This window comes from Pungitius pungitius, chromosome 5, assembly GCF_949316345.1.
Source record: "Pungitius pungitius chromosome 5, fPunPun2.1, whole genome shotgun sequence".
Taxonomy (NCBI): domain Eukaryota; kingdom Metazoa; phylum Chordata; class Actinopteri; order Perciformes; family Gasterosteidae; genus Pungitius; species Pungitius pungitius.
Genome location: NC_084904.1, coordinates 7,578,614 through 7,594,870, shown reverse-complemented (window position 1 = coordinate 7,594,870; position 16,257 = coordinate 7,578,614). Strand labels below are relative to the sequence as shown.

The following is a 16,257-nucleotide window of genomic DNA, read 5'->3' as shown; positions in this document are numbered from 1 at the left end:
TCACTTTTTAACACCTCTGTTGAACACTTCCTCTTCTTCCATCTCCACCATCACATTAAAAGCACCTATAACGGAACACTAGTGCAATAATAGCTTACAATATTGTTTTTTTTACTTATAAATATGATTAATATACTGAATTGTATGACTAAAATATCCTTATTATGTTAAACTGTTAAATATTGAACCGCAAAGAAATATGTGTTTATACCTTTTTTGCATTGAATCATACAGCGATGTTTACTATTTATTTATTTTTTCTAGCAAGCCCAAGCACTTTCCATGTTTGCGCACGCGCCTCTCGCACATTCCTGATGATCATCCTCCCTGTGCATTCACTTCCGAGTGGTATATTTAGGTCCAGAGGACACGTGAAACACCGTGTAAGTGGGCTCCGCTCGGCGAGGACACCCACCATGGCAGCGGACCCGAGCGGCGAGGACCCACCCTACAACCCGTGAAAGCCCCTCTTCTTCTTCCGGAGAAGAGAACCCCGAGCGAGGGATTTTTCGGCTTCCCGTCGCACCCCGTCGAGCCTTTTAGATGTCGCTCCCGGTGGTGCTGCCGGGGTCCTGCTGTCCGGTCATCGGGGCTCCGCAGCTCGTCGAGCAGCCCTACCGAAACCGACCGCGTGGATTGCCCGCATCTTCCCGTATCACAGGCGGCGGCTCTAGGCTGCTGCTGCCCGGGCGGCCGCTCCTCTCATTGGGCTTATTGCAGCTGCTGCTCGGCGGCTCCATGGTGGTGCTGTGCTTCGGAGCTCTGTCCCTCAGCAACTCGCCCCCCATACGGACCTCCTGCCCCTTCTGGGCGGGCTCCTCGGTGAGTTGCTCGTCGGTTGGAATGGCGGCTCGGTGACTCTAAACTTTGGTCGCAGTCGCTTGCTACGAGCTCAACATTTCCTTCGGCTTGCAGTGACAAATATCTATTTATCGAGTTAAAACAAAACCCTTTTCTAAACATGCGTTTCCCATTATTCTATATACATGACACATCCATCAGTGTCCCTGCTTCCACTGGTGCACACAGCGGTATCTCTGCATAAAGGGTTGAGACTTCACGGTTTGACCTCGAGGCCCCTTAAACCTACTTTGATGTCATCATTCAGAGACCCTAAAAAAGAAATGAACACTATAAATACAGAAGATGTTGGCTGTAATAATCTCTAAAGGATTCAAAGCTCGTTTAGTTTTCCTTTTCAAAGCATTCATATTTTCACTTTTCAATGGCTCAGTTGGTAATATTTTTGTGTTGAAATTGTCATTACATCCTGACAGCAGTGTTGCTGACTTGGCAACCTTCTTGCTACACTCAGCATTTGTTGGTGCTGCTGCTGCTTCTTTGGGAAAGAGTCTGCAGCACTGGGTAGGTAGGACCATAATCTTCTTAGTATTTAAAGTAAACCAATCCTCCCCTTTTAAACAAAATAGGAATGCGTGACAGTCTTTATTCAAAGAAAACCCAATAAGATTGCAAACTTAATTAACTATTTCTATAACTGGGCAAACTGAATTCTATGGCATTATATCAAATCATATATTCATGGAAAACAGGAAATTCCTTTTTGGAAGTAAGTGTTGTTGGTAATGTTGCCCCCCCCCCCCTCTACTTACACATCATCTGATCCGAGCAGCGCCTTCAGGAGTGAATCCCCCTCAGCTCGTATTCTGTATCTCCTTCAATCCAAAGCTATTTAAGGCCTCTGCAGCTCCACACCATATTGTGCGTGTTGTGTTACTGTTGGGCAGTGATCTAGGGCCTCCGGACTCTGGAGGCAGCCCAAAGCGGAGGTTGTTGGATTGTGTAATAGTGGAGGGATTTGTCCTAGTTAATGTTATGGTGGGAAAGACAAAACGAAAGTCTTAAGAAGACTCCACACGATACCTTCATTAAATAACAAAAAAAGGATGAAATAATAACTGAACTAAATGAGAAAAGCCAAAAAAAGTTTCGAGGGGGTAGCCATATGAGTAAATACTGCGGCTGATTTGAGAGGTGGAAGATATCAAATTTGGGGCAGGTTACCATGGTTGCAGGATGGATCGCTCTCTTATGTATCCAGCTAAAGTTTGTTATGAAATAGTTGAGTGTTAAATCAATATGATGTAGGTTGGTCCATAAAAAGTTCATTCATTCTGTGTCTTTCTTGTACACCTTTGACGGAGTTCTTTCAACTTCAAGAATTTAGTCACACAACTGTGCTATTGAAGGCTTTTCTCTGGGATAAACTCATTGTTGAATCAATGACACATGTTAGAGGGGGTGTGTCTCTCTTCTATGACCTGTGGTTGGTCCGTACGGAGTGATTAATGGCTAAGTTGCTTCAGTAATGATTTTTAAGTGCCAGTTAATCAGGCTCCTCGGTCGGTAGCGCGAGGGGAAGGTTGGGTTTGTCTGGTTGGAATGGAAGCTGTGTTCATGTGTGTAGCTCGTAGAAATGGAAAAGCAGCAGACCAATCAATCCTACTACAGTCAGAACATTTTGTATCTGTTAATAAAGCTACGTCCTGGCTCTTATTGTTGTATTATTATGCTATTGAATGGTTAAATCAATCAAATTAACAGCTCCTCTTTTATTTTAGAAATAGTATGATACAGCTTTTAGACGTTCAGATATATCTCCTATAGAAGACAGAAACTAGGGTGCGGTCAAGATGAGTTAATTTCCTGGAGGATTTATTGTACCGGCCCTTATTTATCACCATTGTCCCACATTCCATGCAGTGTCGAACAAAAGTGCTACAAAGAGGTCTATTGGTAAGTGAAACACCAAATCCTCCTTTCCTAGTCAGTGTCTCCTGTGTCTAACCAAACACCCACGGCTGTATCAACACAAAAGAAAGAGATTTTGCTTGGATTTCATTGCTAAAAAGGATGCTTATATAAACTATGTCATGATACTGATTTGTAAAAAGTCTAAATTCATGTTTTGTTAGTTCTCTCCACCAAAGACATAACTTTTAAATGGCTAGTTTTCTCAATGGAGATCTGATCAATTGGTGCTATGATTTGCTGACTTTGTAGCAGCTCCATCAACACTTTATACACCGTTTACTCTGCTCAATATGAGCTATTGTGGAGCTTTGGTCCCCACTTGTGGCTACAAAGTTCCTGATTCTACCACAGCAGGACATAAGTGAAGGCTGGAGGAGTAAAGTAAAGCATTTTGATCAGGCTCTTCTTTTTCTGACCACACGCTGGTTAATGTCTGCAGACAGATGCAGATGCAGAATTTGCATTCAACAAGATTTGATATCTGTGTTTGATATGGAGACACAGAGGCTTCAATGCCCCAGTGGTTACTGATGGCTGCTGAGACTCACTGGACTTCCCATTAGTGTAATTATGTGTATTTGTTTGTCTAGTCCTGTGTGTGGTATATTGTGAATAATAACTTTTCTCGTGTTTTTTCCAGGTCATACTGTCAGGCATCGTAGGTCTCACAACATGGAGAAGGCCTATGCTGTTACTGGTGAGCATTGGTTACACCAGCTGACTGTCAGCTGGTGTAAGCTGGGTTTCCTGTGACTCCAAAAAGACTCATTTATATCAAAGGTATCAATTGATTCAGGTATTAGGTATCTTTTACCGTGGGAACATTTCGTCAAACAAAGGAAGACAGCTGTTCGGAAGCGCCCCCCTCATTCACTGTGTGATGGAACCATTGGCCGCGGTCCCTTTAAAGCAGTGGTTCTCAACTTGCCTGGCTCCGGGACCCACCTTTACCCCTTAATGACAATCCGCGACCCAATTCGATGACGGAAAACATGGACGGAAAACATGGACGGACGAGCCGGAAAAAAAAGACGAAACTCCGCTGCAAGTCCCTTCAAAATAAAATCACAGGATGAATTAAAAAAAATTCCCAAGCAAAGGCCCGCGACCCACTACAAACTACACCAGTTGAGAAACACTGCTTTAAAGTAGACCAAGTCACTGTTACGTCACCCATTGGTCTGTACACTACTATGTTTTAGCTCAATCAAATGGAACATACTGCTGAAAATGCTTCGTGGCTTTTAACTTGGAACAACCACCAACAAGTGGATCGTATGAGAACGTCCTGTAAATGTTCTGTTTATGAACAGACTTCCAGTTCCAAGTGTAATGCCGTTGTCTTCACTGTCCACGCAGTGACCCGTCTCTCATCATGTCTTTACATCACGTTTATTCAATCAATTTCTGCAGAATATGTCCACAGGAGTTAAACACACGTGTCCAAACAACAATAATCCATCTTCCCTTCCTTTTTCATCCTGTCCCTCCATCTCAGGTCAATGTGTTTGTCCTTCTCTCTTTGGTGTGTGTGCTCCTTAACCTGGCTGGATTCATCCTGTGCTGCCAGGGGGCCCAGCTGGTTTCCAGTATGACCAGCTGCCAACTGGTGAGGCCATTACCCGTTTTGTATCTTATCTGGTTCCCTAGATTTTCATAGCCACACCCCCCTGTTTATTCTTGAATGTTATTGTTGGATTCTTTAGGTTTGATGCAATGAAACAGTTTTTGTAATCAATTTAGTTGAATCAGTTTTTGTCATTAAGTATGCATAGTTCGGGTTAATTGGGTACCTGGAGGTTATTTAAGGGCATAGCCAGGTATACGACCAGCATGTACCTGGGTGCTGTATAGTTTTTAGCAGCGTAGGGAAGGCAACCAAGTTATTTATTTGATGTGTTTTGGAATAAATGCGAAACAAAAGGAAAAGACTGCTTGGACAATCCACTCCCCTGCTGCGTAAAAGAAACTAAACAGTGGTGAACCAGCAATAGTGTGTTGGTCAAACGCTGCCTAAGAAAGCAAACAAGAGGACTAAGATGTTGGTGTAAAATAAATATAATATATTGCAGCTGGTTGCTGCACTGGTTTGTACGTGTGTGTTTTAACCAGGTCACTGCCTCATGCTTGAACTAGTAAAACAAGCCCTTTGAGCCAAAGCTTCTTTGTGGACCTGTGGATTCTTCCTTCCACTTTCCCTCTTTTTGTCACCCTGGTCTCCCCACGTCTTTGTCTCTCTGTCCGGTCTAGAGGTATAAGAATAGATGGAGGGTCATGCAGTGTTAGACTCACTGTGCTTTATACATTTTCAAGCGCCTTTGCTAAAAACCTCACATTAATTTCTCGAACTACTGCCAAATGGTTAGAGGGTTGGAGAAGCAACACTTGCCTAACCAGGCAATTAAAGGAAGATGGAAGCTCCTGCCGTCTCTGTAGCAGTTAATTATCAAGTTTATCATAATTAAATACCACTAATATCAATCTTTCTACTGTTCCTAACACCTCCACCGGGTTCAAACCAAGAAGGAAGTGGAGCTGACGCCTCTTACTGCACTTGAAATGCTGTCTGAGATGCGCTGGGTTTTGATACAAGATAAACATATTTCCATATTTGATGTAATTGAAGGCAGCTCTTTCTTTCAGTATTGAGCCAGCTTATCGCATTTTAATCTTAAACAGAACATGGTCAGCATAGTTTAGCACAAGGACAAGATTAATTATGTATTCTTTCCTTTTTAGAATCTGCTCACCATACTTTCATTTCTAGGCTGTACTTAAAGAGACTTTGATCTTTCAAGAAAATCCACTGTGTTGTTTCAGAGTGAGGCTGGAGATGTGTGCTACTGCTGCGCCCTCTCCCCGACCTCCAACTGTCCCCAAGAGAAGCTGCTGCAACTCCACCCTGCCCCCTCCTGCAGCACCATGAGGGTGCTGCTCAAGGTGACCACCTCCATACCATTGCAGCGGTGTTCACTAGGAGCCCACCACCAAACCTTTGGTAGTTTTGTATGCCAATTTAAACACACCATTTGGTTGGAAAAGGTGTTAAATTCAAATATTTAATTACATCTACAGTTTTCTTTCAGGAGATGGTCCATCATCAGCACAGTCAAAGACAAAACTAAAAGGAGTGTGAAAATGTTCTAGGTTACTGCAGAATTCCATGATATTCAATATTAAATCAAATGAATAAACTACTATTAAATACATACATTTACCCAGGAATAAATTATATAGCTAATAAATTGGTTATTATTCAATGTTTGCGGTCTGAATCTATGAGATAACGTGCCCCATTTGAATATAAAAGACTCAAGTGACAAAGTGAAGAAATATGTGACAAAGTTGAAGTCACCTGAAATTAGTTCCTGTCAAAACAATCTTAAAAGACGACTTCTCAAATCAGGAATCAAAGCAACCCATGGCTGGTTCCTTGATCAGCTCATGGAGGCCTTGCTGTGTTTAGACGGTGGAGAACCGATGAAACTGACTGGGTCTCCTTTTCCTCGCAGAAAGTGCTGTTTGCGCTGTGCGCTCTGAACGCTCTGACGACCGCCGTGTGCCTCATGGCGGCCGCCCTGAGGTACCTGCAGATCTTCAGTGCAAGAACACAGTGCCTGGTATGATGACACATCTCAGTGCTACCTTCCATGCTAGGGTCAGGCATCGTAAACCAAACAAACCACAGCGGATAGGGCCAACAATCATCCAGAATTTATTATCCTTAAACCAAATCCCCAAAACAAACAAGCCTCCAGCAATAAGTTGGATGTGTCCCTGCAGGTGGCACCCAAAAACAGCCCAATGCCTCTCCTTGCACAAGCCCCCGGGTCATGTCTTCTGAAGCGTTTTAAAGGGGCCGGCTGGGATGGACCCTCAACTACCTTCTGCTGGGCTACACAAGTATACACAGGCCACCAACAATGGTCAGGGACACCCAGAATTCACAATAATAGTTTGTTGTGTCTCTGAACCCTTAATCGTACTACTTTAAGCCTTCATTTTCACTGCATGTATGCAGATCCTGCATCTCTCTAGAGACGGCACCATTGTGGCTAAAAGTGGACCCAAACATGGAGAGGTTGCTGCCTGGTGACAGCCATTGAAAACGGAGACCTTCTAGTCTGTTGCCTATTTTACAGGCGTATATAGTGTGTGACTGCAGAACACTTGGTCCAGAGACCTACACCTTCAAGTAATCTGCAGGGTTAATCCGTAAACCGTAGGATATTTGCCCCGCCCTTCTGCTTTTGGAGCCCCTGTTTTCTTGGCATTATGCTGCAAAATTGAGTAAATGAGATAAATAAATGTTATGCATAATAATCAAGAGTGACTTACATAATCTCTATAAAGCTGACGACACACACACGTTTTCTGACAGAGTTGAAGTATGAGCAGCATTACACTAATAATATACTACAATATGACTCACCGGACTTTCATGTTGAATTAAATTAAACAAAACTAGTGAAATTGTACTGGTTTTAGGGTTCGGCTGGAGCCACAGACCAACTTGAGACAAGGTTGTTAGTTTGCCTTTCATTCAGTGATGACATTTATTTTCTGATTTCGTCAATTTCCATGTCAGGAAGCAAGAAAAGGAAGTTGGCCTCAACAGGGCCTCTATTTATAGTGTGGGAGGCAACCCACCACCTGGTGCCTCCTGTGGACAGGAGGGCAAATTGGATGAAGTTTCTAACAGAAATTGTCCAATTCATAGAACATCAAAACTGTCTAAAAATTCCCTGCCTGTATCTATCTCTCTCTCTCTCTCTCTCTCTCTCTCTCTCTCTCCATTGAGACAGCTGCACAATGCTTTGAAAGTTTTTTGTTTGTTTATTTTGTAAACGTTGGACAAGTTGCGACGTCAGCATGAGGGAGGGATGAAATTTTCACAAGAACTCAAATAAATGTCCAGTCAGATATCAAAGCACATGCCAGAGAGAGTAATTGAGGCCCGTAGTGCACACGGCAGGCCACATCGACTACACATGTGAGCGCACAGATCGATGGAAGGAGAGACCCCTCCACATCAGGAGCATCTCTGTGGGGGGGTTTAAGGGACAATCGAGAACCTCAGAGAACCTCACAGGAACATCTCATTCAAACATCACCTGTATGAAGTTGGTAGTAATCCCACTAGAAAGGGGAATATGGGTTTGAGCATTCTAAAATCGTTGGACATTTCTAGATACTGTTTGTTGTTCTTCGGCCCAGTGGATGAGTTCTGCTTACGGAAACATGCAATAGTAATTTGTATTGAATTCCATTCTCTGAACCCTTAAAAGTCTTTAAGCCTGTACTAGCATGACGTGTGATGTCACGTATCCTCTGCTCTGTGATAGGACGAGCACAGGGCCGCTGGTGAACAAGGGGAGGACCCTGGTCATGGGCCAGACCCAGATGAGTTTGTGGCCCCTGCCCCACCCCCATCCTACTTCTCCACTTTCTACTCTTACACACCACGTCTGGCTCGCCGGTAAGGCCCCCCCTCCCCACACACACACACACACACACACACACAAACATCAGTCCCGTCATGTTGAGTGACTTGTGTGTTTCAGGATCCTCGGGGACAGTGTGATCCCTCTCCCTCACATCTACGGGTCTCGGATCAAAGGGGTGGAGGTCTTCTGTCCTCTAGACCCCCCCCCTACGTACGAGGTTGTTGCCGGCAGCTCCACCGATGCATCCACACAGGTACACTCAGTTCACAGTTCAAAGGATTAGGGAAAGTTCTGGAGTCAATTTTGGAGGTGTTGGCAGTAGCGCTGTCTGTCTATTGAAACTAATGATAGAAGGATTATATTTGCTCAAAGCCCAGACAATAAATAATGAAAGGTTTACTCAAGATAATCCACACAGCTTGTGATCAACAACAACAGTGCTCTATGATGAAAATGAATACTTTTCTGTCCCGTGCCGATTGGTTGCAGTACATTGATTCTCAAATATACTTGAACACTTTCTACTTGTTATTTACTTAAGCAATCCACACAGAGAAGGGGAGCGAGCTACAGCCCGTGTGGTGGTCCTGCTTTTACAGCATTAAACTGTCAAAGTTGTAAAACGGCTTATTTGATGAAAATGCACTTTCTTGTCACTTGTTTTTGTATCTCTGGTTGAAATGCACTTATTGTAAGTCGCTTTGGATAAAAGCGTCAGCTAAATGACATGTGATGTAAATGCAAGAAAAGTACTTTAGAAGCAGATCTCTGAATTTTCTAATAAACTACGACTACCAACCCAATGTTTGCCTTTTTCAGGAGACCGACATTGTTCTGACGGAGTGGACGACAAACCCAACTCCGCCAGTACCATCTGTTCCAGGTAGTGTTGACCGGCTGAGGTGTGAGCCTGTGTGTCCTCTGATTGGCCCATCCCGTCCGCTGAGACGCTGGTGTCCTCTGTAACCAGTGTCAGGCTGCCCCTCCTCTCAGGGTCTGTTGGTGGGAGGGTATGTGGGTGGTTACCTCAGTGTCTGTGTAATGCACATTCCTATTTAACTAGTATGTAATTCAAATGGGACCCAAAATGATGTGGGTCTTCCCATCTATAGTAAGTAAAGGGATTGTTGAAGCATTCACCGAGCAGGGACTCCGTGACCAAAAGCCTCAACACTTCTTTAAAATACAACAGCAGCTTTGAAACTATTTCCTGGCCAGCCTCTGAATAAGCAAAATTTAACAAGTTTTTGTCCCAGTGTGGTGAGCATACAGCGTTCCCACACAGTCTCATTAACGCTGATTAACCAGATGTTGTGATGCAACGGGAGAGACAGGGATGTGGGTGTGACCCTGGTCGACATTCTCCAAAGTGGCCCTGACAGATTAGGGATGAATTCAAGCAGCATCTCATCACGGTGCCGTTCCTCTATGCATCTGGAGCACCACATGTCTGTATTCCGTTTTAGATGGGAGCCATCAATTGGAATCGACATCACCAGGCACCAAGCCCCAGATCCTGCCCCCCCCTCCTCCCTCTCTTCCTTCTCCATCACAGCAGCAGTCGTCTGCAGCACCGACCCCCTGCAGCAAGGCGAGGATCCAGCGATCCAACAGTGACCCGGTGTTGATGGACCTTGCCGCTAAAAGTTGGTTTGTTTTCTCCCCTCATGTGAAACTCTGACATCTTTGTGACACTGATCGAGATCGTCCATCAACACTCTTGGGTCACCTTTTGGTCATCTAAAAGTCATCCAATAGGTGCATAGTAGAATATAACTTTTGAAAATTAGAATTCCTGATTACCATATACCAGCTATTCATATTTAAATATCTTAAAGTTGTCTTGCTTTTGCTCAAATGTAATGAACTACCTTTCCTAACGATACCATAATGGTCAGTGTACCAGGACCTGAGACACATACATCAACATAGCGTTTGTGTCCTGCTGCCAGGGATTGAATGAATGAATGAATACACAGAGATATTCTAGAAAAATCATCCACTTAAGCTCCGTTTCACATTTCAAGAAATGTTTTCAAATGTAGTTGGATATACAGGACATGAAATCTGAACCCCCTCACCCCCCTCCTTTCTGCCGCAGTGCAGAGCAGCAGTGACGCTCCGTCGCTTCAGACCACTGATTCGTCCACCCAGACCTCCCAGCCCACGCTGGCCTCCTGCCCCCAGGGCCAGGTCACTCTGAGACGAGGCAACAAACCCAACGGCCGGCCACGGCCCACCTCCATGGTGGACTACCAAAGCTACCGGCACACGCAGCAGCTGGTCAGGAAGATCCTGGATCAGCCGGCTGCCCAGGGCCTGGCCCCAGAGGTCCTGGAGCTGGTGGACAGCATACGGAACGTCCTGCAGTCGGACCAGGAGCACATGGAGGAGGCCGTGCGCTGTGCCAGCTACATAGAACAGGTAGGAGTTTAAACAAAAACATGTTACAGTCCAAACTACAGATACAAAAGTTGGGGAGTTCAACCATTTGATATGCTAGCATTTAAAAAAAAAATAATCCAAGAACCTACAACATTGTGTAAAAACGCTCCTTAAAGAAGGCTCAGTAATTTCTTTAAAACATCTGGTCATTGTTAGCTTTTATCAAACGTGATTCTTTCTTTCCATGAATCCTGATGAGGCGTCCTGAACAGTAGCTCCTGTTGGCTTTCAGGTGTTCACTGACTCACCAATGGGTCCCAGTCAGCCAGCAGAGAGTCATTCGGTGACTTTTCCTCGCCCCTGGAGAAGGAGGAGGAGGAGGCCCTGCCTGCTGCACCTGCAGAGCTGCGGGGACCTCAGCTCCTTCACCTGTCAGTCAGTGGAGCGACGTGGAAACCATACATGCGCGGCCTCGACAGGGGGCTCCAGGGCGGGGTCAAGGACAGGGTCCCTTCTGGAGCGCCCTGAACGGCCACACAGTCTGATTGGAGTATTTAGAGAGACGGTGCTTTGAGAAGAAAACCACCTGTTGGACCTGGCTGTAGATAGACTTCTAGAGAAATCGGTTGTAACAAACAACTGAGAAGGATCTGAGACTGTAATGTGTAATGTAAAGTGTGCACATGTTTGTACAAGTGCCATTTTCTCTTTTTCTCTCCCTTTTTTGCTCTGCTAATACTGTTCTTTTAGCCATTTTATTGGTGAAGAGATAAAAATGTGTGGAAAAATTGATCTTGTACTAAAGTGTAATACCAAGCATTTATAGGTTTATAGCGATGGGATTTTAACATCTGAACAACTTTGCATTTCTTTCAGTCAACTGAATACAAATGTACATTGCTGCAATTACTCTACAGTGGTTAGGGGTAGTTATTTAGTCCTTCAATTACATTGGCATACATCATTTTAGATATTAGATAGGATTGCTACTTTTTTGATTATATGGTAATAAACTCACCTATCTGTCTGACTTGTGGATAGTTACTTGCTATCCACAGCAGAGAGCTTTGTATGTTTCATTTTCTATGAGGAAATTTTGCTGCTGGCTGCAAGCAGTTCAATTCATTTTATTTTGTATAGCCCAAAATTGCAAATTTAAATTTAAAAAAAAATAAAAAACCCTTCAATGGGGAAAAAGGGAAGAAACCTTAGTGGGAACGTCAGAGGAGGGATCCCTCTCCCGGGATGGACAGACTGCAATGGATGTCATGCATGAACAACGTAAAAGATGTACATTACATTAATTTCTTAATGCCAATGATTGCAGTGGCAGTTGTCAGCCGGGCAAAAGACAGGAGCAGGGTCCAGATAGATCCTGTGAGAAAGCACAAATACTACTACTACAGCAATAGAAATGGGAACATCAATGGTGTTTGACGCCGTAGGTGTCCGGCCCACAAGATTGTTGCAAGATGTTACAAATAAATCCAGTTTCAACAAATAAAGTGGCAATGTGCTAAAAATCACAGGTTGCCTTATTTTGTTTTAGAAAATACACAATTTATGCCAAAACTATCGTTGACAACAGAGCAAACAACATCATTAAAACACCAACATTGTTTAAAAGCGTCCACGTCTCCAATGTGTAAAAACGGAATTCTAGCCAGAGCTGGGCCTGATGTTCACCAGCCGTGTTGCCCCGCCCCGGCCTCCTGCCCCTTCTTGTTCTCCACTCTGGTTTTCCTACTTAAAGGGATAGTTGAGGAGCTGCCACTTTTTTCTGCATTCTTGTGGGCAGCTGCCATGATAAAAATCTTTTCTGTAACAACCACATTTTAAAGACAAAAAACACAGTTAAAAGAGAGAAGAGACCTGCAAATCTCTTGCACTCAATGAAAACATGGTATATAGTCTCTCGGAGGTCACATAAAGGGCACTTGCTAAGAACAGCGGGGATAATCACTATTGCATAGTCCGGACTTGTTGATGCCCTTCACGCAGTTAAAATACAGAGTCAACATGTAATGAAGCTTTCTGGGCGTTTTCTTCCAGCCCTGGGCTCAGGTAGATCTCGGGGAAAGGGTCTGCAGGCTCTGGCTCCGCTTCTCCTTGACTGTAGTCTGTGAGGAGGCTCCTTTCCTCCCCGTCAGCCTCTGGTTTCAAAGCTCAAGGAGCCTCCTCGCCACCCAACAGAATGCAGCCGCAGCAGAGAGCCCAGGGCCGACCCTTTCCCCCCTCCACCCTAGCTAAAAACCGCACCCCTTGTGGCACCCAGTGCAGACCCCCGCAAAAGAAATCCACCATTTTCTTTTGTATGTGGGCTAGAAAGCACGAGGGAGGCTTGTGGTGGAAGGTTTTGCACAGACAATCGTTAAATAGGAATAAAGGCTCTGAGTCAAAGATGTCTTTCTCCATTTATTTTCTTGCAATCGAAGATAGGTCCCCGCAGCTACGTGCTCAGTAGATTGCCAAGAACCTTCCCCCTTCACAACCGGGCCAGGCAGTCCTTATACCTCAGTTCAGTTACAGGTGGCATCAACAGAAAACTTCTTTACATTCAAAACATGTGAACCAACTTGTTGAATCTCTACAGCCAGGACACTGGGGATATCTTATCAGTGTGAGACACTTCAGCTCTTTTCCCATGGCCTTGCCACCCCAGCACTTAATATTAATTAACAAACTGGTTAGACAATGAAGCATTTTGAAGAGTTACATATATTTTTGCCATTACAGGGTCTAAGCAGGTCAGACGGTGCCACACCTGGGATGATATCAGGTTGTTTAAAACCAGTACTCTCCCTTTAAAAGACATCTGAGCGAGAAGCCTTAACCCAGCCTTGACCCAGGTCAAGAGGGGGGAACTCTGACAGTCCTTATGTTTGTTAATTGTGAATCTCACTAACCTTCAACTTCCTCGCTTGCAGCAACCAATACAGCGTCATCATCTGCTGAGGGATCACACCTAGTGCTAGCCTGCAGTTGGTGCACAACAACGTATCAGTTATTAACTAACAAAAACCAACAAACTAATTTTGCATTTTGCTCTTCATAACATGAATAATGTAATCCACCCTCACCTGCTCTTTCCCCTTGAGGTATTTCCTGAACTTCTTCATCTGCACGCTTGTTGTGGGTCACTGGTGTGTGCAGCCACCTCCTCACAGAAGTTTAGGCCTTCTGTGTGAGCTCCCTCTGCTCAGCACTGAAGTGCTCTGGCCTGTCCTTTTGGGTGAGGTACTGACTGTAAAGCTCCCACATCTCCTGAAAGGTGTAATGCTCAAATCCTCTCTGGCTGTAGATACACCTGTGGATGTTGGCCTCAAGCAGACTGGAGACTTGTGAGAAGCTCTCTACATATTCTGTGAGGTAGTCCTTCGCCCACTGGTTCCCACATTTTCCCTTTATCTGTGAGTTTCCTAGCTCCATTCCAATTTAGAACTTCTATCAATAATATAACTGCATTTGAGATAATGAAGAAAAAACAATAAACACTCATGATTATTTTATGCAAACAGGCAGGCCCATACCAATTGTGTTTAAAATGCATAGCTTACAATGACAATAACATAATAATGATATTATAAGATTCTTACTATATGAGCCAAGGGGCATCTGGGTTCACAATGCTGATTACTGGGGTCCCCATCTCCTAATGAGCAACCCCACAACAACAACAAAAATATTACTATTGTTTTAAATATTATAATATATGAATAATGTAAGAATGAATGTCAGATTTCCTTTTAACACCCAGGGAAGAAGAAAATCAAGGTCAGGATGACAACTGCTGTAACCTTGTTACAACAAGATTAGGGATCTCTTGAGTTCTTATGAAGTAATAATTATTAATCATCGATAATTAATCAACCTTTCAGATTGTATTCCCTTTGGTTAACTTGTTACCGAAGGATAACATGGATATTGACAAATCATATTCAGTGGTGGGTAATGGAACAATTATGAACTAGGATTTCAGCTTCATGAGATATAAGCCGTCAACTAACGTTAGCTGGGAACGTCATTTAGCTACCTGTCATCGTCAAGAGTTTGGTTTTGAACTATTTATGCGATAACACCAAATAAAATGGACAACGACAACAATGATGTTCCTTATGGAGTATTACTGAGACGTTGAACATGAACTTGCTGCAAAGTAACTTACCTGCCGACCAAAGTCTTAGCCAGCTTGCTAGCAAACATTAACTCTCCTCCAAACGACAATAGGGCAGTATAAATAAAATTATTGCTAAGAATAATTATTAATGATATATTTTCGCTTCTTCCGCTAGACTTGGTAATTAGCCTTGATAATTGCCAAGAATAAATTATTTGCAGCTCCAGCGGACTCGTACGATACCGTTTGGGTAGAGGTCTCTCATCGGTCGTCCGCAGTCAGGTCGACCAACCATAACCCCTAACTATCAACAGTCACTGTAGACTTTGCACCACTGTGGACTCAACCTCTGCGAATTCCCCAAATGTGGGAATCTCGACTGCCTAAGTGGGGGCTGTGCCCTGATATTGATGTCAAAGATAAAACAGTGCTTTCCACTTGTAGGCTTCCCCACATGCCTCTGAACTATCGTTGGTCTCCAAGATTAAGCCTTTTTGCCAACAAAGGACCTGTTTACTCATCACTGGAGTCTCAAATCACTGAATGAAAGTCGGAATCAACAGTGAAATCAACAAGATTTTGATTAAAAAGAAATCAATGATTTTGAGGACTTGCAGGAAGTCTCAAATAACATTGAAATCATCGAGATGTTTACACTTTTGATTGGAAAGAAATCTGGGGGAATGGATTGGGCATCGGACAACCGCAGCTCAACCAATCCCAAGAGGGATTACTGGTTTGACTGGGATAAGTGTCACGGTTTGGGTTTTCTTCCTGTTTTATTTTGTAGTCTCATGTCTCCTGTGTCCCTGGATAACTTCACTTCCTGCCTTGTCTTGCCCAGTGATTGTCTGCAGTGTCGATGATTGTTTCAACCGGTGTCCAATCACCTGCACCTGTCTTGTGTATTTATGCCCTGTGTGTCTTGTGTCCCACGTCGCGTCATTTTTTCTATGTCACGTTTTGTTGTTCAGTGTTGCCGGTGTATGTTGTATGTCAGCGTTTGGTCCCCGGTTCTTGGAATTATTAAAGAGTGGTTAAGGCGATGGACTAGAAATCCATTGGGGTCTCCCTGCGCAAGTTCGAATCCTGCCGACAACGCTGGTTCTTACAGGGATGGCAAACACAAGACTACACCACTTACCCAATTTTTTGCTGTAATTCTTCTCTGCGACATGTTTGCTTCATAGTGATTTACTGCAATGCTTTTCTGTAAGGTTTGCATATTTAGCTCCGTGTTTTTCATAGAAGAGCTCTTTTGAGAAAGTAGTTCACAGACACTAATTATTAATCAAGCCTTAACAAACAGAAGGCTCTTAAAATAAAATTTTGTTATTTTTCCGATCCACATTTTTGCGCATGCGATTGTGGTATAGTGGTGAGCATAGCTGCCTTCCAAGCAGTTGACCCGGGTTCGATTCCCGGCCATCGCAAAGGTTTTCCTGTGGATCACTTACACAAGCTCAAGGTTGCAGTGTAGAGGTTCAAGCAATGTGCTGTTCTTTCATCAGGCACTGTTTGGGAGTACGACTG

The 16,257-nt window shown here is 43.9% G+C and overlaps 1 protein-coding gene across 3 annotated transcripts; it reads left to right on the top strand.

Annotated features, from left to right (window-relative positions):
• Window positions 1-290: 290 nt before the first annotated feature.
• fam189a2 (family with sequence similarity 189 member A2) lies at window positions 291-12,133 on the top strand. Of its 3 annotated transcripts, none has more exons than XM_037483182.2 (11): window positions 291-822; window positions 3,416-3,472; window positions 4,274-4,384; window positions 5,596-5,715; window positions 6,288-6,395; window positions 8,121-8,254; window positions 8,340-8,475; window positions 9,042-9,105; window positions 9,689-9,868; window positions 10,324-10,646; window positions 10,900-12,133. In XM_037483182.2, exons 1-11 carry the CDS (start codon window positions 544-546, stop codon window positions 11,179-11,181), a joined length of 1,794 nt encoding a protein of 597 aa, XP_037339079.2. In that variant the 5' UTR covers window positions 291-543; the 3' UTR covers window positions 11,182-12,133. The 3 variants fall into 3 exon arrangements, with proteins under 3 accessions (XP_037339079.2, XP_062418280.1, XP_062418281.1); XM_062562296.1 differs by lacking the exon at window positions 291-822 and adding an exon at window positions 1,111-1,365; XM_062562297.1 differs by lacking the exon at window positions 291-822 and having other exon boundaries at window positions 1,111-3,555.
• Window positions 12,134-16,257: the final 4,124 nt, after the last annotated feature.

Bases quoted from the DNA above. Each gene is read 5' to 3' on its own strand.
- fam189a2 (XM_037483182.2), top strand. From the start codon at position 544: ATGTCGCTCCCGGTGGTGCTGCCGGGGTCCTGCTGTCCGGTCATCGGG. The intron at 823-3,415 runs GTGAGTTGCTCG...TGTTTTTTCCAG, and splicing joins CCTTCTGGGCGGGCTCCTCG to GTCATACTGTCAGGCATCGT. The intron at 9,869-10,323 runs GTTGGTTTGTTT...TTTCTGCCGCAG, and splicing joins GATGGACCTTGCCGCTAAAA to TGCAGAGCAGCAGTGACGCT.